The sequence below is a fragment of the Gopherus flavomarginatus genome, chromosome 9, assembly GCF_025201925.1.
Source record: "Gopherus flavomarginatus isolate rGopFla2 chromosome 9, rGopFla2.mat.asm, whole genome shotgun sequence".
In the NCBI taxonomy this organism is placed as follows: Eukaryota; Metazoa; Chordata; order Testudines; family Testudinidae; genus Gopherus; species Gopherus flavomarginatus.
In genome coordinates, this window is record NC_066625.1 from 85,688,410 (window position 1) to 85,714,673 (window position 26,264).

The following is a 26,264-nucleotide window of genomic DNA, read 5'->3' on the forward strand; positions in this document are numbered from 1 at the left end:
AGAAGCCTCTGCCTGCCCCAGTTTATCAGGTCCTAAATATATCCTTATTGGCAAAACCATGACTCTTAGAATAAATAGCATTGTATCTCTGTTGAAGTCCTTGGCATAGCTGGCCCTGCCACTTAGCAGGTGTCTCAGATAAAAGGGAATAATCAGCCAGTGCAGTTTTGGGCATTATGGGGCTGATTGCCAAGGGGCAGCAGCTCAACGAACCCTGGCACTTCAGCTCCCGAGCTGTCATCGCGCAACCAGTTGGGGGTGTGCGTTTGCACCAGTAGCCGTGCACCAGTAGCCATGCACCAGGAATACCAGAGAGCACCAATGGGGCTTTGAGCTCTGCAGGGACCTCTTGGCGCTATCGGAATGCAACTAGGGCCGGTGTTTCAGAAGGTTTGAGTACCCAAAATCCAATTGCACTCAATGGGAGCAGCGGGTACTCAAGCCCATGATAAACAATGAGAGGCGCGAGGGTAAATCCGCCTCCTTGGCCCCTCTCCAATTCACAGAGAGAACCAGGAAGGTTCCTAGTCTTCCCTTTCCTTGTACAACTGAAACACGGATCTACCCCAGACAGCCTACCACCGTACACATCCTTTGCCGGTGCCCTCCCTGATCCTAGTGACTTACCAGTTTGTCGTCAGTGGGACTGGGGCCTTCTTCCCAGGCTCGGAGGTGATTTCAGTGATCCCAGATGTATTTTCCCCTTCTTCATGATGCGCTGTTCATTTTAAAATAGCCTGACCATGGCGCTGAGGTGTGGGAAACTTTTTGGGAGAGCTTTAAATCTGACTGATTCAGGCTCTGTTATGCAAACAGGAAGTGCTTATTTTCTTCTGTTTAAGAGGCTGTCAAAATTTAGGACCAGGTGAGTGGGTAGCCACTGAGAGCTCTTATTTATGCCCTTTTCTGTATCTGCAGAAAGGGAATGTATTGGGCACCGCTTGGACTAATAGGTTTGTTCCAGGATCTCAAAATAAGACAATGTCAAGCAAGCTAATGCTCGCTAAGCCTTGCGGGATTCACACTAGTCAGCCTCTGTGCTTCTCTAAGGCAGCAGTAAAACTTCCCCCAAGTCTCCCTCAAGGGAGGTAGCTGTGACAGTACCTCCCATAAGGCTTTATGGAAATATGCTTAGAATGTGTTTTATGCTACATATGCCATGTAACATATCTCCATAAAGGTTATGATCTACTGAATGTATTAATCCTATTTGTATGCATGTATCATTTTTGTATTTGAAGTTATTAATATTATGAATGTTGGCTGTGTACTGGCTTGGTATCTAAATAACTTTAGTAGAGCATTTGGTCAGTTCCTGGGGAAAGGAATGTTGAAATTAAGTACCTAATCAAGAAACACTTAAAGGACAATGGATCTTGGAAGGCTCCAATCCACATAAGAAGTCTACTTGAGGACGTTCAAGGCAGCATGTAAGCAATGGATGCTACCTGTAAAAACTATGAGTCCTGCATGGACATATGACTTGCTCAGGTGACCCCTAAACTCCATCTCAGAGCTGGACTTTGCATAGGAGTGAGGAGGGAGTCTCCACCCACAAGAGAAAGTCTATTTAAACCTCTGGGCGACCCATCCATTTTGTCTTCAGCTGGCTAAAGAGAGAGCATCTCCACCCCTGCCAGGATACTTGGAAGAAACTGGAACAAAGGACAGTGTGCAAGGGATGTGAGTGATTGCTGGACCCAGGCTAAAAGGAGATTAGTCTGTGAAAGGGAGCATTCTGGAACTGGTGAGGATCTTATCTATATTCAGTTTGATTAGACATAGATTTGGGCATTTTATTTTATTTTGCTTGGTGACTTACTTTGTTCTGTCTGTTACTACTTGGAACCACTTAAATCCTACTTTCAGTATTTAATAAAATCACTTTTTACTTATTAACTCAAGAGTATGTATTAATACCTCGGGGAGCAAACAACTGTGCATCTCTCTCTGTCAGGGTTATAGAGGGCGAACAATTTATGAGTTTACCTTGTATAAGCTTTATACAGGGTAAAACGGATTTATTTGGGTTTAGACCCCATTGGGCGTTGAGCATCTGAGTGTTAAAGACAGGAACATTCTGTTAGCTGCCTTCAGGTAAACCTGAAGCTTTAGTTCAAGTAACTCAGACCCTGGGTCTTTGTTGGAGCAGACTGGAGTGTCTGGCTCAGCAAGACAGGGTGCTGGGGTCCCGAGCTGGCAGGGAAAGCAGGGGTAAAAGTAGTCTTGGCACATCAAGTGGCAGCTCCCAGGAGGGTTTCTATGATCCAGCCGATCACAGTAACATCATTGCTAGAGGATGGAACTGGGAGTTAGAAGATGTCGATATTGTTTTCCTGACTCAACGATGCTGAGCATCAATGAACTTTTTTGGCCTCAGTTTCCCCATCTGTAAAAAGGGGATCATGGTACTTACCCAGCTTTGTGCATTATTTTGAAATCATTGACCGAAAACCATGGTGTGAATCCAAATAATTACTTTATGTACAATGCACCATATATGTCTGGTGGCCCCATACAACGGCCCAATCCCCGTTCTCTGCCCTGTACAGATCTCAAGCCTATGGGTCACTGTCTCTGGAATTTTGGAATTGAATGGGACTCTTTTTGGTTTGACTTTTTCTCTTCAGTTCCTACCTGTACTTTATCAACTCCTGTCCTCTCTTTACTAGGATATAGAGTATCCCCTTTAAAAAATCCTCCCCAAGGGATGTGTCTGTCCAAACTGTGTGCTCCTCTGCACCTGTCGGCTTCCCCTGCACCAACCCTTAGTTTACAAACTCTTCTACGACCTTCTTAATTTTACATGCCAGCAATCTGGTTCCATTTTGGGTTAGGTGGCATTCATCCTTCCTGTATAGGCTTCTCCTTTCCCCAAAGGTTCCCCAATTCCTAATAAACTTAAATCCCTCCTCCAAACACTATTATCTCATCCACACATTGAGACCCTGCAGTTCTGTTTGTTTAACTACACGTGGAAGTGGATGCATTTCAGAGAATGCTACCATGGAGGTCCTGGACTTTAATCTGTTACCTTGCAGCCTAAATTTGGCCTCCAGGACCTCTCTCCTGGCATTGGCACAGAATGTATATGGATATGGGCAGTAGGTAAATGTGCATCTCTTCTGGTCGTAATTCAGTTTCTGTCAGCCACATAACTCTGTGTCTTTGATCCTGAACCTGCACATTTTGTTTCATCTAGGGAAGCATCAGTATTTCCATGACAGGGAAAAGGGCCAGCAGTTTAGCTAGTCTCTGCTGGCCCCTCTTCAGACAGATGGACTCATCTCCTCCATGCTGTTCTCTCTGGCCCAATAGCCAAAGCACTGCTGAACTGCCAGAGCAAAGCCAGTAATGACTTGTGGTGAGAGACAATGAATCTGTTGATGCGTGGGAGACACCTTGGTACAGTTCAAGAGCGAACGCTTTCATTATGGAGCGGAAGTAAAAGCTGTTGAAATTGCCAAGTTTATGAATGGAAAGCCTGTCCAGTGAGCTGGGCCTTTCCCTGTGGGAATACACCGCTCCAGCACTGGGAAAGGGGATAGACTTGTGTTGTGATGAATAGCAAATAATGAGCAATGACGAGCTAGGCAGGAGAAAACAAGGCAGGAAACAAAGACATCTGGGCCTCGGACTTCACAAGCAGCAAGACACCTGTCAGGAAAGCAGCTTCACGCCTACACTACGGGGATTGCACATGGCTCCTTATAGCAGTTTCCCCCCATTTTAGCTCCATTTGCAGGCTGGCAATACCCAACTGTATCAAATTCTGTGTGGCTAACAACTCTTCTCTGATCTGAAGCATAGTCACAACAGTGGCTACTGCATTGCTGAAGTGGCTACCTTGTAGAGAAAAGGCTGCCTATGAGAGCGATGTCAGCTTTGGACTGGAAAATCGAAAAATGGGGGGAAACACACGCTTGCTCCATAATGCCAGGAGAGGCAGCGGGGCCATTTACACCTTACAGCGTTACACAGGTGCAGCGAAAGAAGAATTGGGCCCAATGAGCCTGATCCTTCTCTGCAACACTGGAGTAAGACTGGAGTAATGCCTTTCAAGTCAGTGGAATCTTCCCAGGGTAAGTACTTGTGTCCGCTACAGGCCAGTGTGCAATACAAGGCCAGTTTAATTATAACAAAAGTAGCACTCAGATGCCCCGACCACTGTTAAGGTGCTGCAGGGCTAGATTCTCAGCTGGTGTAAATCAGCATAGCACCATTGACGACAAAGGAGCTATGCCAGCTTACATCAGCTGAGGACTGGAGCCATCATTCCTATTCTGGTCCAGTAGCGTGGGCCAAACACAGCTCTCAGTTGCGTCCGTGGAACCCCATTGATTTGTCGTGAGGGTGGAATGAGGAGCTGTATTTTGCTCCCTGTACTTCACACTAACACGCCTGTTACTGTGAAGTTGTGTGAGCCGCTTCAGGATTTCTACCGGGACACACAGCTCTTGACTTACCTGTACTTCCATTGCAGAATCCACTGTCCCTGTGAAACTGATCCACCCCAAGACACATCTCCCAATATAACCTTGGGCCACGTCAGAGAATCCTGGGAGCCTGTCCCCCTGTATCATGTTCTTACTGAGCTTGTGGTTATGCTGGAGGACTGGGCTGAGAGCAGGCAGCTCTTGTAATGCTCACTTACTGGAAACGGAGGAGGAGGAGGAGAACTGGAAATGAGATCCTGCCCGCCTGGAAGAGACGACTGTCATACAAGGGTGTGCCGGGGGTTAGTCCTTTGGGCCAGAGATCTGGTTTGAAAACCTAGCGTAAGTCACAAACGAGAGTGGCCATATGTTCTCATTCCAGCTGGGACAAGGGTTTTTCATGGTTCCAGTTAGCCTTTCATAGTCCACCTTGTTTATAGCCAATGAAAGAGTCCAGCTGCTAAATGCACCAGACAGAAAGAGGGTTGATGATTAATCCCTAGCGAGGCGTCCACCTCAGAACTGACAACTCGAATACCCCACAGCTCATGCGTGTTTGGATCTGGCGTTCTGGTTTAGCCCATTATAAAGAGGAGGCCACTTGCAAAGTGTGGACTGGGACCTGGGTTCAGATTCTGAGCACTCCCAAGTTCGGGGATACTCAGTTTTGAGAGATTTGGTTCAGGCTCCTCGGTTGTAAGAGCAATATTCTCTATCTGCCCATAGGGACAGGTACCTTAGTGACCAGTCTCCCTGACAAGGAGAGGCTGGATGTGGCTTCTCAAGAGCTGATAAACCCTGCCCCCAAAGTGGCTGGAGGGGTCACCGCGGCACTTCCAGTCTCCTCTGTTGCTCCAGGGGATGACAGGCTGGCTTAGGAATCTGGCCTGTGTCACTAGCAATCTTGTGAACAAGAGCAGGAAGCGTTAACGAGCAGGATGTAAAGTACTGTGGGATGAGAAGGGAATATTTAACCCAATACCCATAAATATGTTCCATGTATCCCACATTCCCAGGGCTGCAGACTGGGCCAGATTCATCCTTACTGTAACTCACCTAAGTCACTCCATGCATCTGAAGAAGTGGGGGGGTTTACCCAGGAAAGCTTACGCCCAAATAAATCTATTAGTCTTTAAGGTGCCATCGGATTCCTTGTTGTTTTTGTGGACACAGACTAACACAGCTACCCCTCTGATACTAAGTCAATGTGTTACACCAGGGAGATATTTGATCCATGATTTTAATATCTCTCCCAACAGCACCATTCTGAGAGGTGTCACGTGATCAGCCAGTCAGCATTGACTGATGCTGCTTTGTCATTCCCAGAGGTAAACCTTTCCTGAGGGCTCTTTCTGGGAACGATGCTGTTAAGCATATGAAGGGCAGGCTAATGTGAGTGAGGAAGGCCCTAAGTGGTAAAGAGAAATGCTATAGAACAGTTCCAGCTCCACATCTGGTATGGAAATCATGAGGGTGGGGTTTGGATCTCGATGATTCCAGTGCAAGACTCACTCTACAAATTTTCTTACCAGAGATGCACCAAAACAGAAGCCTGAACCCGACTCCCTTTGCAAGCTGCAGAATCGGAATCCTCCAGACCCAATCCCCGACCCCCAGGTTCCGATTCAGAATCCACACTGGAAGCAGCCCAGAATGCTACGAGATCAGCTGGTATTGTGAGATTTCTACCACTCTGAGCCATGGTCCTACACTAATGACTCATAAGATTTAGGGATGTCAGATTGAAAGCCAAGCTTTAGCGCTCAGACTCCGCCCAGCCAACTCTTAACCTAAATGTGGCAGAAACCACCTGCTGTCAGCCCACTTCTAAGAGTTACTGGATTGTCTCACTTGGAATCAGTTCAGAACAGCTTAATGTTTCTTTCCTTCATCCCCCTGCTATAATATCCCCACCCCCACTACATACACTGTCCTTCATAGAGATGTGATGGACACTCTGCTGGGAGGGATAGCTCAGCTCAGTGGTTTGAGCGTTGACCTGCTAAACTCAGGGTTATGAATTCAATCCTTGAGGGGGCCATATGGGGATTCGTCCTGCTTTGAGCAGGGGATTGGACGAGATGACCTCCCGAGGTCCCTTCCAACCCTAAGAATCTATGATTTCAGTCTATGCTATCACTTCAAATTGGAAACAGGTCAATGGATATATTCCCTAGATATCTCAAGAGCAATGCAAGGAATACGCTCCTAAGTACATGTTTGGCAGCTGGAAAAGCACTTCCCAGGCAGTATAAAACCCTGACTTATATACAGCATTACACGTTATTTCATTTAATTTCCATGAAACAACAATCCCTTTTCAACATGTGCCTACATTTAAAAAAAACCAAACTTCCCTTTAATTTTACAAAATAATTGATCTTTTCCCATCAGTGCATAGAATAAATGGTTTTATAAACATTTGACGAATTTGGTCAATATGAACTATACCTTGCTCCATGTTTCTCAATGTGCTTTACAGAGGAGGGCAATATCATTATTCCCATTTAAAGATGGTGAGACTGAGGCACACAGAGGGGAAGTGACTTGTCCAAGGTTACCCAGAAGCTGTGAACCAACCCAGGTCATCCGAGTTCCAGCCTGGTGTTCTATCCCTTAGGCCACACTGTCTATTTTGCATTTCTGAAATGTCTTTCATCTGGAGCTCTCAAAGGACTCTACAAACTCTTAGGACAACCTCGGGTTAAATATAGAGTGAGCATTACAGAGTGCTCATTCCTTTGTAACCACGAGCAGAGGGCAATCAGCAGACCTGCGGCTGCTCACATTAGCTCCTGCTCCTTGGAAGGGCAAACCTAGGAGGAGCTAGCAGCGCTTGGTAGGTCGGGACCTGAGTGATACTGCAACCCTGTGTTATACAGGGAATTCTCCTGGGCAGCTGGAGGCTTGGAACCAAAAGGAGAAAGCTGAGGATCTATTTTTAGCTTTCAATGGCTCTTGTATCCTTGAGTGCCCCCTTGTGGCAGGGACTGACTAAGTGGCAATGCTGTGGTCTCTCTTTGGGAACCTGAGAAGGAAGGTCTGTAGGGACCCGCTCCTTGGGAATCCAGCCTTCTCCTTTTTGAACCTCCATGTAGTCTCTTCTATGGAGTAGAGGAGGGTCAGCATCCTGTTGACTGTATAAACTGTATCCCCCCTGATCACGGCAGTGAAGAGAGCTCCTTTGCTGTTCACGTATTGCCCCGGTAAAGCTGTCCACTGCTCGGTGGTGAGGTTGAAGCAGTCTATTGCACACCGCAGAAAGTCGTCTGAGGGCCCATTCCGTATGATATAGAGATTATCTCTGTGGGCCACCATGCAATGTCCATAGCTCTGAGGCCTCTTTAAGGCTGAGATGGGAAGCCATTCATCTTTCTGGATCTCATACTCATAAATGATAGTGGTGTCTAGTGGCTTCCACAAGCAGACAAATATCCGTCCCATGGTCTGGGCGCAAGGCGCACCTGCCGTTGGCTGGGGCAGATCGGCGACAAAAGTCCAGGTGTTGGAGGACACGTTGTATTTCTCCACAGACTTTAGCAAGGTCTTCTCAAATTCTCCTCCTATGGCATAAAGATAACCTTCATGACCTGTCAGTGTGAGGTCATACCGGAGCTGCTGAGGGCTGGGAAACTCTCTCCAGCTGTTAGCATCTACATCATAGCAAAAACTGATGTCCACGATTTGTTTGCTTGCTCCACGGACTCCACCCACTATGTAGATTTTATTATCCAGCGTTGCCATGCCAGCTAGGAATGTGCTGGCTGTCAGTGGCAAGCAGGAGAGCATCTTCCATGTGTTGTCATCCTCATCCAGGTAGCAGATGGTTCTCGAAAGGTCCTGTAGAAACTCAAAGGTTGGTGTATGGGCTCCCACTGCAACAAATGTGCTGGGCAGAAGGGAGTCCACGTAATCCAGTAGGTCAGCAGAAAGGCAGTCTAAGTACTCCTCTAAATCAGAATAGCCATCTCTAATGTACAGGGCAGCACTGTGGAAAAGGTCCTGTAGGCCAAACATGGCAGCAGCTTGATAAAGGACAATGCAGTTATCGGAATTGATTGAATTAATCAGATACTTGGTCATCGTCTTCACCTGAAGAAAAGCTGCACATTCGACCGCCTTGAGATTCTCCTCGCAGGTCAGCACGGGTCTCTCCCCTGCCAGGACCCGGAGCATGAGGAGAAATCCCATGGCACTCAAGTCTCGGATCTGGATTTCATCTTGCATGCTCTCCTTCATGCCAGACTGGAAGAGCGCGCGGAAGTACTCGCTGTGTTTCACCAGCAGAGCCTTGTCCGTGATGAAAAATTCCTCCTCCACTTTGATACGCACTCTTCCCCTCAGTAATGTCTGCATGGTCTGATCCTGAGTCAGCCTTCTGATGCCAGGGACCTGAACAAGGGAAGCAGGCGGTGGTGGTGTCTCAACGCAAGGACACAATGGAACCCAAAGCCTTTCTCAGTGTGTCGGCCGCTTCCCAAGCAGAGCCCTGTTCCTATCTCTTCTGTTGTTGTTTGCTAGCTTTCTGAGCCTCCCCAGCAGCTAAGACGCTGCTAACTTGTAATATAAATACCTCCAGCTAAAGATAGCTGTGGCCCATGTGATTGGAGCTGCCAGCAACGAAAGCCATAAGCAGAGACTGTCGTTGGCATCCATGGAGTTCTCTTACCAGCTGATACCAGAAGCCTTGCTTTGAATGAAACACAGAGAAGCCAGTCCAGGGACCGGCAGCACTTAGCTGCCTATCAGTGTGGGGAAGGGAGGTCATCAGATAAAAGTGGAACTTAACCGTACTGGATGGGTCTGATTCATCCCAGCTGTAACCTGTGAAATCCCCTTAGGGGATGACGTGAGGTGGTCTCCCAAGGTAGAAGGTTACCTAGGGAAGATGGTGGTGAAGGTTTCCAAAAGTGACTAGTGATTTTTTGGTGTCTCAATTTTTGTGTGTCCCATCTGAGGCCACAAAGAGCCCTGGTTTTAGGAGGCTGGCTGCATAGTGCTTTCTAAACAGTAGGCCCCTTTAAGGATCCCAGAATCACAACTCACTTCTGAAAATCTTGCCTGGGGTCTTTACTGGGTTTCCCTAAAGGCCCATAGATGCTATGGAACTAGAATACTTATATAACAAGATACTTGTAATACTCATACTTTGGACTTTGCTGTGAGGATCTTGAAGTGCTTTACAAAAGACCAGATTCTGCTCTTGAGAGTGCAATTGCTCAGCGTTTTTACTGCAGAATTAAACCAGTGTATCAGGTAGCAGAATTGGGTTCACACATTGAACATTCCTCTTTGGGGGAGCAAGTGCTCTACCAGATAAACTGAGGCACACAGGTGTTAAGTGTTTGACCCACACTCTTAGGAGAGGGTCCTAAACTTTGGTTCAAAGAGCAACTGCTGGTGATCCTTGGAGAGCTGGCTAGTCACATGGTACCTGCTCCTCCTCCTAAATTCTAGATGTTAAAATGCCTTAAAAGAAGCTAAAAATACATTCAATAATTCCTTAATGTGACCTTTTTCAGGTCAGCGATTGCTGCAGTTGCCACAAGCATATTATGTGACTGCAGATTGGCAGGGAGATGATCCGCACAATTGTGAATGGATGAGGAGGTGCCCCTGAGAAAATCTCTGTTAAGATGTGGTCCACAGAAGGACAGTGTCTGAGAAGCCCAGTTCTGGGAATTCCAAAGGCGGCTTCTCTACTGGGTGCATACAGACTCTGACGTGATCTCCATGGGGGGAGAGCTGGACTCCAGTGCAGAAATGGACATAGATATTATAATCCTGACATTCATTCATTGCCTTTCATCCCACAGCTGTGGCTTTTTGTATTGCTGGAAAGAGCATGCTTTTTTCCCCCTCCTCATAAAAGTAAGTTTTATGGCTCCAGTGAGATAACTACTTCCGTAAATCTTTGAGTCTTTAAGCCCGAATTGTGGGACTGTGCGTCTGCCAGCACCACAGGCCACACACACCAAGGGCATTTGACAAGCAGTAGGGACGGTTTATTACAGGTTTTTAATTTTACTTTTGCACATTGGGAGAGATGATGCAAAATCAATGTGAGGTCTGTGAGGTGAACGGTCGGCCTTGGGGTTTGAAAGTTCCACAGAGGTGGGCTCCATTGGTGAAAAAACACAGCATTCATTTTTGCTATTACAGTAGCTCTTGGATTGACAGCTGGACTGCATCCACTGGACAACCTCAGTGCCTCCTTCAAGGAATAGTCCAGCTAGCTGCTTCATTCAGGGGCTTGGACAGATATTGGGCGAGGATTTCACATCTGTGTGCCTGGCCATGGTTGCAGGGATCGCTGCAAAGCTCCCTGGGGCCGTTTCTATTTTTGTCTCCCAGGAGTATCAAGGAGGTGGAATTAGCAATCGAATTTGTCCCTAATTCAGGTGATTTACATTTTGGAGTGGGAGCTCTGAAATCAGTGGAGGTTAACCTTAAATGACTGCCCCACTTATTAGTGGTTTTATCCACATCTATGCTGATTGCAGTATAACAAAGCAGAAGCTAAAACAAACCCCAGTTTGCCAGCTCAGTGAGTGGAATTGCTAAGAAGAACGTAGAGGTTTGAATCCCTGCTTTGCTCTGGTACTGATGGGGACTGGGTGCTCCTAACACGGCTGCAACACTGCTTTCCAGTCTGCCAGGGTAACTCCTCCAGCTCCTCTGTCGCCACTCAACCTCCTGGGCTCTGCTGCCTTCCATTCAGCGCCAGCCTATACGGAACTGGGTCTATCCAGGCTCATAATTCGGGAGCGGGCATTTGGAGCAGCACACAAACTCTGCGGTTGGACAGCGTGTGTCCAAGTGCCTTCTCAAGCTAGCACAGACTAAGGAAGGAAACGGGAGCCCAGTGTATTAATCTCCCATTCAGAGGTACTGGGATGCATTGGGAAGCACTGCTCTACAGCTGCCGCAACAGGCCAGTAAGGAACAGCACTAGCTGAGCTGTTCCGGCTTTAGCAGAGCAGCTAGTGTACCTTCCTGGCGGAGGGTGGAGGTTGCCTGCTGCTTTCATGGCCTTTAGTTTTCCCACCTCCCTCTCTTGGTGAGCGTCTGCCTGCAGTGGGGCCAGAGGGATGCAGATCCTGGGGGATAGCCAGAGGTCAAGCACGTGAGCTTGAAACGGCCTTGTGCTGCGTGCGGGGGAGAGAGACAAAAATAGGACTTGGGAAAAGAACAACGTTGTGAGGGTCAAACGGTGGAGAGAGACGAGGAAAATCACCACATCCAGGCAGAGCCCATGGGATCATTGCTCTGCTGAGCCCTTCAGAGCCGTTCCTGACCCCAACCCGCTGGATTGGTTGTACTTTGCTAAGGCTGCCGTATCGTTTTACTAATCTCCTCACCCCCAAACACTCACTCAGCTTTTCCCTTCAGTTTTGTTCTTCAGCCTTTCTCCTGAACAGCATCCCCTTGTTGTCAGCACCGGGCCTTGCTCAGTCAGGTACACTTAGGCGTCTGCCTCTGTCACGGAGTACCCAGGCCATGCTTAGGAACTGCTCCCCACAAAGCCAGGCAGGACTTTGGGGAGCCTCCTCTCCCTTGGAGCAGACTGTCTGCAGGGCAAGAAGCTCACACGGCTTCCACCTTTCTGGGTCTGACCTTTGGAGCATTCAGCATCCTCTGCCCCTCTGTGCACTTCCCACAGTGAGTCCGCCCAGACGGAGGTCCTGGGGAAGCTAGAGGGTCCTGCATCCCCACTTTGCAGTCAGACATGACTCTTAACCAGCCAGTAAAACAGAGGTTTATTCGATGACAGGAATAGGGTCTAAAACAGAGCTTGTAGGCAGGGCCGGCTCCAGGCACCAGCATTCCAAGCTGGTGCTTGGGGCAGCAATCTGCAAGGGGCAGCAGTCCCTGTTGTTTTGCCCCCAAGCAGTGCGCGAAATTGCTACCGCAGGTGGCGGGGACAGTCTGTGTGCCCTTAGGGCGGCACATGCCTTTCCACGGTGCGGCAATTCGGCAGCAGGTTCTATGTTTAGCTGTCCGCGGCGGCTTCAGTGAAACATAGAAGCTGCCACCGAATTGCCGCAGCCACGGAAACGTGCCTGCCGCCCTAAAGGCACATGAACTGCCCCCGCCGACCACGGTGGCAATTTGGTGCTCTGCTTGGGGCTGCGAAAACTGTAGAGCCAGCCCTGCTTGTAGGGATGGAGAATGGGACCCCTCAGCTGGGTCCATTCTGGGGCCCAGCGAGCCAGACAACCCTGTCTGCCCTCACTTCCCATCCCCAACCAGCTCCAAACTGACAACCCCCTCCAGCCCCTCCTTTCTGGCCTTTGTCTCTTTCCCGGGCTAGGAGGTCACCTGATCTCTTTGTTCACCTTTAGCCATCCCTTTGCAGCGGGGAAGGGCCCCGGCCATTTGTTGCCAGGAGACAGAGTGTCGGCCATTTATGCACACTGGAGACTTAAGAAATGCATAGGGGAAACTGAGGCACCCACACAGTATTCAGAGGAAACATTAAGAACAATCCCACTTCGTCACAGCCTCCAGAAAGGAAGATGGGATATTTGCAGTCCCCCGGTTCCCCTGAGTTCAAACCGGTTCTGAGTCGTCTTTGGCTGCAAAGCTGCAAGTTCTGTGCAGCTCCACGTGTGGCATTTTATGCAGGTTATTTAATGGAATAATTTGCATATGTGCAAAGAATTTGCATGGAGCCGTATGTTTCTGTTTATGGTCAACATACTCTGTCTCAAGGAGTGGTGGTGGTAGTGCATGTAAGGGTGTCACCTGGGTGCTGGAGTGTGTTCGGGGTGTCTGAAAGATAGTGAAGCTGCTGGAGTGGAATGGCTGCTAGGGTAGATGGGGGAAGGGTGTGTCTGGTGCTAGCTGGGGGGCTGGTCACTAGGGGGCTGGTTGCTGGAGTGTCCTTGTGGGGCTGGGACGTGTTGAGCCCCTCGTTACCGCTGTGCAGAGAACAGACGCTCCGTTTCGCGAAGGATTTTGAGACAGGGCATTTGTTCTGAAGCAAAACAAAAACGGAACCCTGCTAAATTTTCTGTGAAGCAAAATTCCCCCAAACTTGTGTTCTGATGGCGCGAAACGTTTCATTTCGCTTGTCTTCTGTTTTGTATTGTCATTTACAATAGGCTGCCAGAAGCCGGGATGGGAAGACGGGATGGATCTCCCCTAGATTGCCCCGTTCCACGCGCGCCCCTGAAGCTCTGGTGTTGGCTGCTGTCACAGAGGGGACACTGGACTAGATGGACTGTTGGTTTGTCTCAGCAGGGCAGTTCTTAGGTCCTTATGCAGAATGCAAAGCAGAAATATTTGAAGTGAAAAAGTCATTTGGAAACATTTTGACACTGACGGAACTTTTTTTTCCTGTGTTTTTTCTTCCAAAGTGAAATTCCAGCAAAATCGACCCGGCTTCACAAAGCGTTTGGATTTCAGTGGCACTGGAATGTGGCTCCATCTAAGTTACTCTGACCAGATGTACCTGTCACCTTTGCCTGCACCGCCTGCTTTTGCTGCTACTACTGCCTGCCTAGGAGAGGAGAGGTAGAAAGGCTGCCTTGCAACATTTGCCGCTGGACCTCTGATAGCTGGGAGGAGCAAACGCAACCTGACCCCATTCCTGCAGGGCACATCAGGAGCCAGCTGTGAGGTGGGAATGTATGACAGGGCCGCCAGATGTGTGGGTGTCACGCTTGGTAGCTTTGTAGCTGCTGCTTGCACCTCAAATCTGCTGGGGCTAAGGAAGCAGCTTATATGCAAGATGCCAGAGGGAAAAGTCAGTTGTTAGAGCAGGGGACAGGGACTCACGTTTGGTTCCGGGCTCCACCGCTGTTTCACCACGTGAATTTGAGCAAATCGCTCACCTCATTGCTCTGTGCCTCAGTTTCCCCATTGGTGAAATGCAGATGGCAATAGTTAATAGTAAAATGCTTTGAGATCCCCTGGGTTGAAAGTTGCTGGACAGGTGCAACTTATTGTGAGTTATTGGTTTGTCGGCAAAGCTTTATATCATTGCTGTCCAGTGCCTTCCTTTCCCTGTGTCTCTTGGTCTCCAAGATCAGTTACTGACCACTCTGTTCAAAGTGAGAACACTCAGGTCACTGTTGATCAGATGGCTCATTCCTTAACCATTGTCATGACCATAGAGCACCCTGGTACATCTAGTGTGCTATTAAACAGAGTCCATTTGAAAACCATGCTTCATGGTTAGCACAGGGAGACTGCCCCACCGCATGAGAAAATATCTGTATCCAAGAAGCTGTCAGTGAGTGGGCAGTCTGCATTGGTTGTGTCTATAGGCCACCTGAGGGGATGGACCTGAATTGCTGCGTGGCAGGAGTGTCTGCGTACCAATCACAGTCATGACCTAAGCCAGTACCTTTAACAAGCACTGAAAAATTCCCTCTAATGGCATAAAGAGGGATGAGCAGCCCCATTCCCCTGCACCCTCTCCCAATGCACCCTTGAAGACATAGCCCCTCCCTCAGGTGGGAAAGGGGCCTGGAGAACATGATTGTCAAACTCCTGGATGGAAGCCAGCGGTTAATCTCCTACCATGAGACAGCTTGCTGCAGATGCAGCCCCAGACCCCTGGGGGATTAGTGGCATCTGTAAAGATGTAAAATCTGGATGTTCTATTATCTGGTCCCCGAAACATGGGGCAGAGGAGTGGGTAGAAAAGCCAACTCTGCCCCACTCAGCACATGGGATCTGGCCATTCCTGGAGGCTCTGCAGAGCCCTGCATGTACAGTTGGGTGCCTCTGAGTAACATGGTATTAGTTTCTTATGCGCAGAACCCACTGGGTCCTTGCCAGAAGAGTGCTGGTGCATTAAAAATAACAGCTGTTTTCTTTTCTCCTCAAACAGCTTCTATGTCTTGTTCAGGTTGCCATGGACAAAGGCATAACAGGGATCCATCAGGCTGGCTAACAGCTGGAAAAGGGGCAGCTGCCAAAAGCTTCCTGTTACACTGCTAAAATCATGGCTATAAAAAAGTCTCAAACTGAAATAGACCAGAAGAAAGGTTGTGTGTCCCCCCCACCCACCGGAGCAGTGTACAAAACAGGGAAGAGGCTTCAGAGTGAACACTTCCAATGGTCTATAGCATTTTACTCCGGAGTATAATGCTGCCACGTGAATAAATACTCGAGCCGCACTGGGGAGCTGTCCGATCTGATGAGAGAGGGACAGAATGGGAAGTTAGGACTCCTGGGTTCTAACCCCAGTTCTGCCAATGTCACCTTGGGTGAGCCGCTTAAACTCCCGAGTCTCCTTAATTTGCATAAAAGACAAGTGGCAGAGACGGCCCCCAGGTAATAACCCCAGAGCAGAGACCTTCCTCAGCTGGTGCAAAGCTAACATGAGGATTCTCTGCCACTCCCTGCACAGCCTCCCTCACACAGGCATGCTGGGATGGGTGCAGGTATGTGTCAGAGATGGCCGGGGATGTATCTGTCATGCTCTGCATTACAGCTATGCTGAGCTATAGGAAGCTGTGATGAGTTAAAGCAGATGCCAGGGTTGCTCTAACTTACCCTGGAGTCCAGGCAGGCTCCCAGCTATGCCCAGAATCTGGGGGTGGGATGGAGTGTAAAGGTAGTTTGGAGCTACCTTTACCCCCTATTATGGGCTGAAAGGTGCAGTTCAGAATCTGGTCTCCCAGGTCTAATTCAGACCTGGTGTAAGCAGATGTAAAACTGTTTCCTTGTCTTCAAAGCAGCTAGCTAGAATGACTTACCCACTACAGTGGGTAGTTGTGGGAGTTAAATCATATTTATCAGCTGGTTTGGGAGTCTCAGGTGTGCTTACTACAGGTGGGGGAGAGGTGGTTTTTGTTTTGCTGTATATGGTTCGTTGCCTTTCGGGCCCATGGTCTGAATGAGATGCCGCTGATTGTGTGCACCTGTTCCTGCAGCTAGACGGATGCTGAGCTCCAGCCAGGCGGAGCAGTGACTATTTACATAGATATATTACACGGGAGAGCAAGGAAAGTGCTTTTCTGTGGCCAAGATTATTTGGAACATTCCTTTAAAAAGACAAACTGGTGCCTGGCCAGAAGCAATAACCAGGGGAGCCGAGCAGCTGGACTGAACATTCCATGGCAGCAGGTCAGGAATAAGAAAAGATGGAAGGAGCAGGGGGTGCCAGTTTCAATCACGCTGACGAGACCCCAAGGTAATGTCTATGTGGAGGTGGCTGGAAGTTACAGACTGGGCTGGCTGGCTTGCATGCTTTAATCTGTTAAAGGTTTACGGTGGTTAAATCAATGACTTATGGGGCATCCGGGCTTATTGGCTCTGCTGCACAACAGCACAATGCTGTCTTTATCTAAGTAGAACTCTGGGAAGAGAACAAAGGGACTCATCTGAAGATGCCTTCCTGGGCTGCTGTCCTTCAACCTTCCCTTCAAAGAAAAAGAAAAAAATCCCTCCCTCCAAAAAAGAAGTCAAATCTAAGGAACAGCAGGACTTTCTCATATCACTCCAGCTTGGAATGTCCACATAGGCAGCAGAGCAAATGTTTGCTTCTTAGCAGCAAAAAGCAGTGTTCTGAGTTGACTTCCGTTCACCTAGGAGGCTTATGATGGAGCAAGGTCGATTTTATTAATAGATTTAAGGCCAGAAAGGGAACCATTCTGATAATCTAGCCTGACTTCTTGCATAGCAGAGGCCAGAGAATTTCACGGAGAAATTCCTGTATCAAACTCAACAAACTTGTGGCTGAACAAGAACATGTCTTTGAGGAAGATGTCCAGTCTTGGGTTAAGACCCCAAATGATGGAGAATTTCCCACATTCCTGGTGAATCTGTTCCAATGGCTAATTATCCTCACTTTTTAAAACATGCCTCTTATTTCCAACATCAGGAAAGTGAGGCTAAGCAGGAGGAACTAGAGGTCTGACAAATGGAAGGATTCTACTATCTCTGGAGGTGGCAGTAGCCTCTATCAAAGATCTTCCTCTCTCTGGAGAAGAAGTGCAGAAATTGTTCACATGATCCTGCTGTTTCTTAAATGTGGGATCAGCTGCCAATCTCTGACCCACCACAGGCCTCTCTTGTCCAGAGAGGGCATTCAGCAGTCTCTTCTCCATTGTCTTCAGAGGGAGTGGGGAACAAAATGCTAACCACAAAGCCACCTTCAACCTTCCTCAAAGTTCTCTGCTGTAGCAGAACATGGTGGTGCATGTCATAGCATTTGTATCTGGTTAAAAAAATGACACTTCAACTGACCAGTAGCCACAGTGAATCACATTTCCAGCCTCATCTTGTGCACTATCCTGCCCAGTTTTGCACTGCAGCTGTTACAGCATGTGCAGAATGGGATGCACACCATTTTACATGGGGAAATGTGTTAATTGGAGGTGACACAGGAGCGGATTCATGCCTGGTTTTATACATATAAAGCTTTTGACACCGGAATTGCAATAGCTGGATGTGCAACTATCAGTCCAGGACCCTCCCCATTTTGGAGGGTTCTGATCTGAATCCCTGAATCCTAGGGGATCTTACGTCTCTGTCAGATCCAAAAGGAGTTTGGTTCTTGGTTCAGACTTGCATGCAGCCAAAACTACACGAGACACAATCTTGCCAGAACAGCTTACAAAATTACAGCACAGTTGAATCCAAACCCCAGCACTGCTACATTAGTCTCCTCTATAGCCATTTAACGGAGACTTCCTGTATCTCTTTACATCATCAACTCTCCACCTCATTTCAGATCATTGATGAATGACAGATCTTCCCCACTCCAGCCCTCATTTCTTAACTTCTCTCTCCCATTACTACCAGTATTTAACTCTGTAAAGCAATCTTGGGGAGATAGTTTTGTATGACAGATGCTCCGGTTTCCTTCTCCAGTCTTGTAGCTCGAAACTTGTACCTCCATCCACAGGAGTTGGCCCAATAAAAACTGTTCCATCGCCCATCTTGTCTCTCTGATACTCTACAAAATAGTTGTGTCATGAATGAACACGCTCAACGTATTGACAGCCAGATTCCATGGCTTTGTTACATTATTCTAATATATCATAATTTACGCTCTCCAGCTTGTCAAAATCTTTCTTCTTTCCCTGAGCAGCATTATGTCGCCGTTCAGAAGGTCTGTCTGCAGTGAGAGCAGCGGATTAAAGTTGGATGATGGTGGGGCCTGTTGATCTATTAGGAGAACAGCTGTCTTGTATGACCCCCATCTGCTGATTTGTAGCATGTTGTTCAATGATTCAGAATTTGAAACAAATACCTGGTTTGATTACAAAAACCATAAGTATCAGAGGGGTAGCCGTGTTAGTCTGGATCTGTAAAAGCAGCAAAGAATCCTGTGGCACCTTATAGACTAACAGACGTTTTGGAGCATGAGCTTTCGTGGGTGAATACCCACTTCCTCAGATGCATGTAATGGAAATATCCAGGGGCAGGTATATATATGTGTGCTAGCAAGCAAGCTAGAGATAACGAGGTCAGTTCAATCAGGGAGGATGAGGCCCTGTTCTAGCAGTTGAGGTGTGAAAACCAAGAGAGGAGAAACTGGTTCTGTAATTGGCAAGCCATTCACAGTCTTTGTTCAATCCTGAGCTGATGGTGTCAAATTTGCAGATGAACTGAAGCTCAGCAGTTTCTCTTTGAAGTCTGGTCCTGAAGTTTTTTTGCTGCAGGATGGCCACCTTAAGGTCTGCTATAGTGTGGCCAGGGAGGTTGAAGTGCTCTCCTACAGGTTTTTGTATATTGCCATTCCTAATGTCTGACTTGTGTCCATTTATCCTTTTCCGTAGGGACTGTCCAGTTGGGCCGATGAGAATGATCAAGAGCCTAGACACAAGTCAGACATTAGGAATGGCAATATACAAAAACCTGTAGGAGAGCACTTCAACCTCCCTGGCCACACTATAGCAGACCTTAAGGTGGCCATCCTGCAGCAAAAAAACTTCAGGACCAGACTTCAAAGAGAAACTGCTGAGCTTCAGTTCATCTGCAAATTTGACACCATCAGCTCAGGATTGAACAAAGACTGTGAATGGCTTGCCAATTACAGAACCAGTTTCTCCTCTCTTGGTTTTCACACCTCAACTGCTAGAACAGGGCCTCATCCTCCCTGATTGAACTGACCTCGTTATCTCTAGCTTGCTTGCTAGCACACATATATATACCTGCCCCTGGATATTTCCATTACATGCATCTGAGGAAGTGGGTATTCACCCACGAAAGCTCATGCTCTAAAAACCATAAGGCAGATTTTCATAGGGTCATAAATTCTAAGGCCAGAAGAAATCACTGTGATCATCTACTCTGACCACCTGCATAACACAGGCCCTAGAACTTCCCTGAAATAATTCCTGTTTGAACTAGAGCTGATCTTTTAGAAAAACATTGGGTTATTTCTGGTTGGGGGTCCTGCTATGCAGAGATTGTAACAATCTTATCACTTGCCACCGGCTTGGTTCTAGTCCTGGTCAATTTCAACCCAAAGAAGATGAAAGAGTTGGTTACAACAGTCATAACTCCAGGTCACGTTAGTGTAAAACCAACAGACCCCGGTTGTCAGTGGGGAGAATTGAACGTGGGACCTTGGAAGTTTATTGCATGAGCTAAAAGCCAGCTGGCTCTTAGCTAAGGCTGTAGAGTAGACTCATCATCTCTAACTGGTCTCGGTGCCACTAGATGGGACAGAACACCACACCCAGGAGGTGTGTGTATTCCACTAGCCCTGGTGGTAAAGGTCCACCTAGTGAGGGAGAAGCCTGTGTACTAAGGAGAACCAAGTGCTATTGAAAGAACATGGGGAGAACTCAGATAAAAGCCAAGGATGCCCCAAATCAGTAGAGTCAAAGCACAAAGTGAAGTGAGGGTCAGAACAGCAACACAGTAAAAATGCCCTCTGCTTTCTCAACAGCTCTGACTGCCTTTAGCTTGGATGGAGCCGAGAATCAAGGCCCTCTGATTTTAGGAGTGAGTTTGGGTGTGTTTTTCAATTTGCCATCAGCCGGACACCTCTTTGTGCTGTGGCATCAGGTTCCAGCTTCTGATCATGCACCAACTTGCCCTGTGACTCCCCTTGGAGCACATTTACATTGTGGCATCAGACACGGAGGACAGAGAAGCTGCTGTTTTACCTTCATGGGCACCCGCACCCCTGCCATGGACAGCAGAATGCAGTGCAGTGATTCCACGTGGCCAAGTTAATTTTGTTTCTGGAGGGGCATGAGATGGCAGATGCCGTGTTGGGGCCTGATCCCGAGAGGTGCTGAGGACCACAGCTCTTGCTGCTGTGCTGACAGCAGAGGGGAAGATAGGGCTCCACAGCAAATCAAATACTATGGAAAGATCATGGGAAGAGCAATGAATTATATTCCACTCAGGTAGTTCCTCCGATCACAGTTAAAGCTGGGATGGTCCCTCCCCACATACTGCATGCTCTTTACCAGAATAGACATTGGGTATTTTAACTGGCTCCCTTGCTGTGGTTTGGCATCTTGTGCACCGATCCTATTTTGTGAGTCAGAAGAAATATGTATGGTCTTTCCTGTGTGTTGCTCATGTGTGCCCATTCCATAAAGAACTGCACTGCTTCACATGGGGCAGAGTCCTCCACTGGTTTCAGTGCAGCTCTGCTGATTTACATCAGCTGAGATCTGGCCCGGGAGCTGGCTTTCAGTGAATTAAGACCCTCTGAGTCCTTTAAATAATCGTTTGCGGTCAAGGTCTGTATTTACTGTGTAATTTCACCCAAGTGATCTCACTGCTGGACGTTATTTTTAAAGTCACTTGCAATTTTTTTTTTGTATTATTAACCCAAATACCAGAACAGCTGGGACCCAGAGATACGATCTGTGTTGTGATAGGAAAGCAATCAGAATAACAGCGCTACTAGTATATCAGTGGAGCATAAAGCCCTCTTGTAAACACTGAGCCCAGTCCTGCTTTCACTGAAATCCATGGGAGTTTTGGCGTTAATGTCAATGTCACATTACCTGATGTCAAAGGCCATTACCTACACACTTACTAAACATTCCTAATAATAATATTTAACGTTTATAAAGCCTGCTCATGTTCAAAGTGCTTCGCAATCATTCCATGTGAAGGAGGCGAATACATTTTATCCCCGATGAATGGAGAAAGAAACAGAGGCAGTGAGGGGGAAGCAGGCACTGGAGACCTGGGCTCTATCCCTGACTCTACCATTGAGCTGCTGTGTGACCTTGGACAAATCGCTGCACCCCTGTGTCTGCCTTGTCTATTTAGACTGCAGACTCTTTGGGGCAGGGGCAGCCCCAAGCACAATGGGGGTCACTAGGTGCTGCTGCAATACATACCGTTAGTCAACATTTAAAGTGGCTCGCCTGAGAGCACCCTGCAGCAGATGGGAATTTGGTATCTTCTGCCACATGCTCCTTCATTCTTCCAGCCTGGGCTGCCTGCAGTGTGCATTAGGAAGAAAGTTGTTTGGTTGGAAGCATCCTCTAGTGGGTCACTTCATTGTGACTTAATTGAAAGACTGATCTAAAGAGTGAATCTTTCACTCTCCCTGGGCATCCTAGGGATTTTGTTTGTAAGATTACTCAGGCGATTTTGCAATATCTGCTATTCTGGTAAAATAGCTATATAAAGACATGTACCATAAAGTGCTATTTTTGCAAACCTGGGTTGCCAGATCTGATATCAGCACAGTGGAGTCTAGCTCATGTTTGCAGGCACACATGGGGCAAAGGAAAACATCAGGCTATTAGTGTCTAAAAGAATCACAGTTTTGGGATGTAAGCTAAACAAATTCCACCCTAGACCTAAACCTTAATAACAGGGGAATTTTATGATGATCTTTGCAAGACCTTTTTGAATCATAAATATTTACACTGCGCTGCCCCATGAGGTTGTTTTCCCCCTCGGCCTCAGGAACGATTAGCGCAGCTCTCTCATGCAGCAGCATCTCTGACATGTCGTCTTTGCTTTTGTTGCCCTGATTTATCTCTCCAAATATCTGGCAAGGGCTTGGGTTTGAAAAAACACTTAGCTCTGAACTGTGATTAATTTTAAACGCACGCAGCCTGTGTTTCCTGAAAGAGAAGGGCTGCTAATGTCGTCCCCTTGGTCCACCTGTAGCAAAGTGATGGCAGGGAATAGACTGTGGCTAGCTATGAGTGGGGGCAGGAGGGCTGGGTGGGCTAGGGGTGCTAGGAGCTGTGTCCTTTACCCTGTGAGCTGTGCAAGGACCAAATGCAGCCTTGGTCTGTGGTCTTCCAGCATGCAAGGACTCGAGGTCCTAGCTCTGATAGAATCACTATCAGCACCATAGGGATGGGTTGATGGGCACCCTACACATTCTTATAGGTGTTATATGCACTTTCCTTCTGTGCTGTCAGAGATCCTGGTCTAGATTCAATCCCTTTGCACTGGGCTAGTGCAAAGCAGCTGTAAACCAGTGGAGCCAGCTGGCTGGGCATTCCCCTAGGGCAAGGGCATCCCTAGATCATCTTAGAGTGGGAATACATAACACTTATACCCTCATCCTCTGGTGTAAGGACTGTGTTGCTCACAAGGCTGGGAGGAAGATGTCATGGCCAGAGCACTGCTATACTCTGGTAATCTCCGGTTTGCATACTAGCCAGCTGGAGTGGTTTAGAACAGCGCTGAGGCTGCTCTAAACTACACTAGGGAGTGGGCCCAGGATCAGGGAGCTGCAAACAATAACTGTGACCCCTTCAGCTGCACCTACCACGAATTGGACACAGCAAAGCATCTGGGTCATTGGCCCTGTCTCTCAGAGCTGGTGTAGAAACCCAGGCCCTCCACCACAAGGTGAACAGAGCCCTCAGACAGGAGGTCCCCCTGATGAATGGCTGTAAGTTTTGGCTTTACTGGCTACTGGCATGGTCACAGGGCTTGGAACTCTCAGCATGAGTCAGTTGTTACAAACGTTTGGCAAAAAACATTGCACAGAAGCAATACCACACAAGGGAGGTGGCATGGCCTAACAGTCACTTGCCCTCTCTGAGCCTCAGTGTATCCCTCTCTGGGGTGTGTGCGCACTACTACCCTCAGGGGTGCTGTGAGGCTGAATTCATAAATGGCTTTGAGATCCTGAGGCGAAGTCACCAAGCAACTGCAGAGTCTGCTGCTGCTGCGTCAGGCAGCAGGGGGGTAGTCCATACCATGTTTTGGGGGTGATTGAAGCGGAGGCATTTGGGGGCTTGCGTTAGTTTCACTGAAGCGAATGGACTAGCTGTGATGTAAAGGTAGAGGGAGATCAGAATCGGCTCCTTTGACCTCCTGCTGGGCCTGGCACCTTTTCAGAAGGCTGCAAATCAGGTTGCTGCTCTGAATGGGACAGAGTGAAGCCGATTCACACCAGCTGAGGGCAAGGCTGTGAAAATGGACAGAATCGAGTGTGCTGCCAGGAAAGTGTTTTGGCCTGTGTTGTGTTCATTAAGACATAGTGTCAGGGCCGCCCAGAGGATTCAGGGGCCCTGAGAATTGCCACCGAAGATCCAGAGTGGAAGACGCTCCAGGGGCCCGGGCCCCACGAGAGCTTTCCGGGGCCCCTGCAGCAAGTGAAGGACCCTACTCCAGGGGCCCCGAAAAACTCTCGTGGGGCCCCCTGCAGGGCTCGGGGCCTGGGGCAAATTGCCCCACTTCCCCCCCCCCCCCCGCAACGGCCCTGCATAGTGTGAGTTTCAAGGGTCTGGATTTGCAGCCCTTACTCATAGGAGCAGTCTCACTGGGCCAGATTTGGAGCTCCCTTTGGAGCTACTCCTGATTTAAGTAAGTGTGCGATCAGGGCTGTTTGTCTAAAGACTGCAGGATTAGGCCCTGCATTAATTACGCCTGGTGACCTGACTTTTCCAGTGCTTTGCCTGTTTATGTAAGGGCCTTGCTAACTGCACCATAAATTACAGTCAGTGCCAGTAATGGGTTGTAGTTAACGGGCGGGTGTTTTGATAAGACTGGTTTATGTGAGCTGCTAGAAAAATGAGCCATTTTTGCATGGGAGCTGCAGTAATGACCAGTTACCATATTTATTGAAATAGAAGTCAGTGTGGAAAAATGACTGCTTCTATGGCAGTCCCAGCATGACCTCTGGATTCCCAGTACTGACAAGGAGTTAACTGATGTATCTAGCTGATAGTATAACCAGAGCCTGTCTCCAAGGCACAGGCAGGACTGTTACGATCAGAGACTATTTCTGGCAGGTTTAAAAATAACTCCCTTGTTTTCATGGATGACAATCAGAATAGTAACGCTGTAACGATGGATATTAAAAGAGAGCTGTTGGTCCAAAGGGAGCCCACAGCAATTTGCAAAGCAGGAGCCCAGGTCTGCATTCTCTCCCAATAAAATCCCTCAGAGCCCTGAGTGAGCAAGGCCATGTCTACATTCAGGGTTCCCAACTTGGTAATATTTAAAAACTGGACACTCCAGTTGGGGTGCTGGAACCTCCCCTGTCCCGCCTCTTCCATGAGGCCCCACCCCTGTCCACTCCTCTTCCCCTTGCTCACTGCTTTTCCCCTCCACCCCACACTCGAGTCACCTGGCCACCCTATCCACATTACGGGAGCTATAGTGGGGTAGCTCTGGTGCCATAGTGAGGCTGGCATAACCCCGGAGTGTAGACGCAGCCTACAGCAATGCAAGGGATTTTTTCCCTCACGATAGGTAATCCACCTCCTCACGCGAGAGTAGCTAGCTCTCTGGAAGCATTCTTCCATCCCCCTAGCCACATCCACACCATGGCAAGGTCGGCATAGCTGCCATGCTCAGGAGCGTGGATTGGTCATACCCCTGAGTGTTGTCACTAAGGCAACCTGAATTTTAGGCGTAGACCACGTCTAAGAACTGAATGACAGCTAGCCAAGCAATCACGTGCATCTGTGTGATCCAACTAGACAGGGCCGGATCCTAATCTGGTATAAATCACCATAGCAACAGCGACTTCAGTTTACACCACCTACTCTGATTTACACCAGCTGAGTTTGTTTAGCTTTTGGTTAATGGCTTGAGTTTATTATTAGGGGATTTTTGGGGAGTGGAGGGGTTGCTTTGTTTTGCTTATTGTGTTGTCCCCGAGCTGGCCCTTTGGTTGGCAGACTCATTAGCCCCTCTAAAGCCTGCTGGAGCAGGGAGCTTTGGAGCTGACAACAACAGCCAGTTGCTACAGCAACAGGCATTCTACAGATCTCTTACAGCAAATGAATGTATGGAAGCAGTGAGACCTAGTGGTTAGGACAGGGGGCCAGGATGCCTGGGTTCTATTCCTGACTCTGCTGGGAGTCGGGGGGAACTCCATGGAGTTCAGGGAAGTTGCTCTGGATTTTCACTGGCCTAACGGGGAGCTGACTCAGATCTGCTGTGTTTGGTCACTTTCTGGAAAAAGTTGGCCTCTAACCTTCAACTAGCTGTCACATGAAAAAAGATATAAACACCAGCTGAGCTATTAAACTGGGCCGGATGGATTCCCTTCCCAAAGCCTCTGAGATAGCTGAGACAATACTGCTGCTCACGTATTCTTTGTATTATGGTAGCCCCTAGAGGCGCCACTCAGATATCAGGACCCCTTTGTGCTAGACACCGGAAATAACATGAATAACAAAAACCTGGTCCTGGTCCACTCCGCCCCAACACTTCCAGTCCAGGTAAACCAAGTCCCATGCTATTGCTTATTTTCTTCGGATGCTCTGAGTTTATTTAGACAAGCACCCCCATAATTACCCAAGTCATTACCTGAGGACCAAAGCAAAACCTCCCTGGCTGCTAAATTTCAGAAGGGATTTAAGGGTCGGAAGGGCAGCCTGGCGGATAGCGCACTGGGCTACAGCTCTGGACACTTAGGGTCTCTCCCTAACGCAGCCACAGACTTCCCGTGTGACC

General features: G+C 48.2%; 2 protein-coding genes across 3 annotated transcripts in view; one reads left to right on the forward strand and one right to left on the reverse strand.

The window, feature by feature from the left end:
* The window catches only part of RASL12 (RAS like family 12), a 58,705-nt gene that overhangs the window by 1,985 nt on the left and 30,456 nt on the right, over positions 1-26,264 (forward strand). For both annotated transcript variants that reach the window (XM_050967508.1, XM_050967509.1), the window contains exon 2: positions 13,799-14,061. The gene's annotated coding sequence lies outside the window, so the exon portion shown is untranslated. The remainder of the gene's footprint in view (positions 1-13,798; positions 14,062-26,264) is intronic.
* On the reverse strand, positions 6,479-8,958 carry KBTBD13 (kelch repeat and BTB domain containing 13). Its single transcript, XM_050967497.1, has one exon. It carries the CDS (start codon positions 8,790-8,792, stop codon positions 7,431-7,433), a length of 1,362 nt encoding a protein of 453 aa, XP_050823454.1. The 5' UTR covers positions 8,793-8,958; the 3' UTR covers positions 6,479-7,430.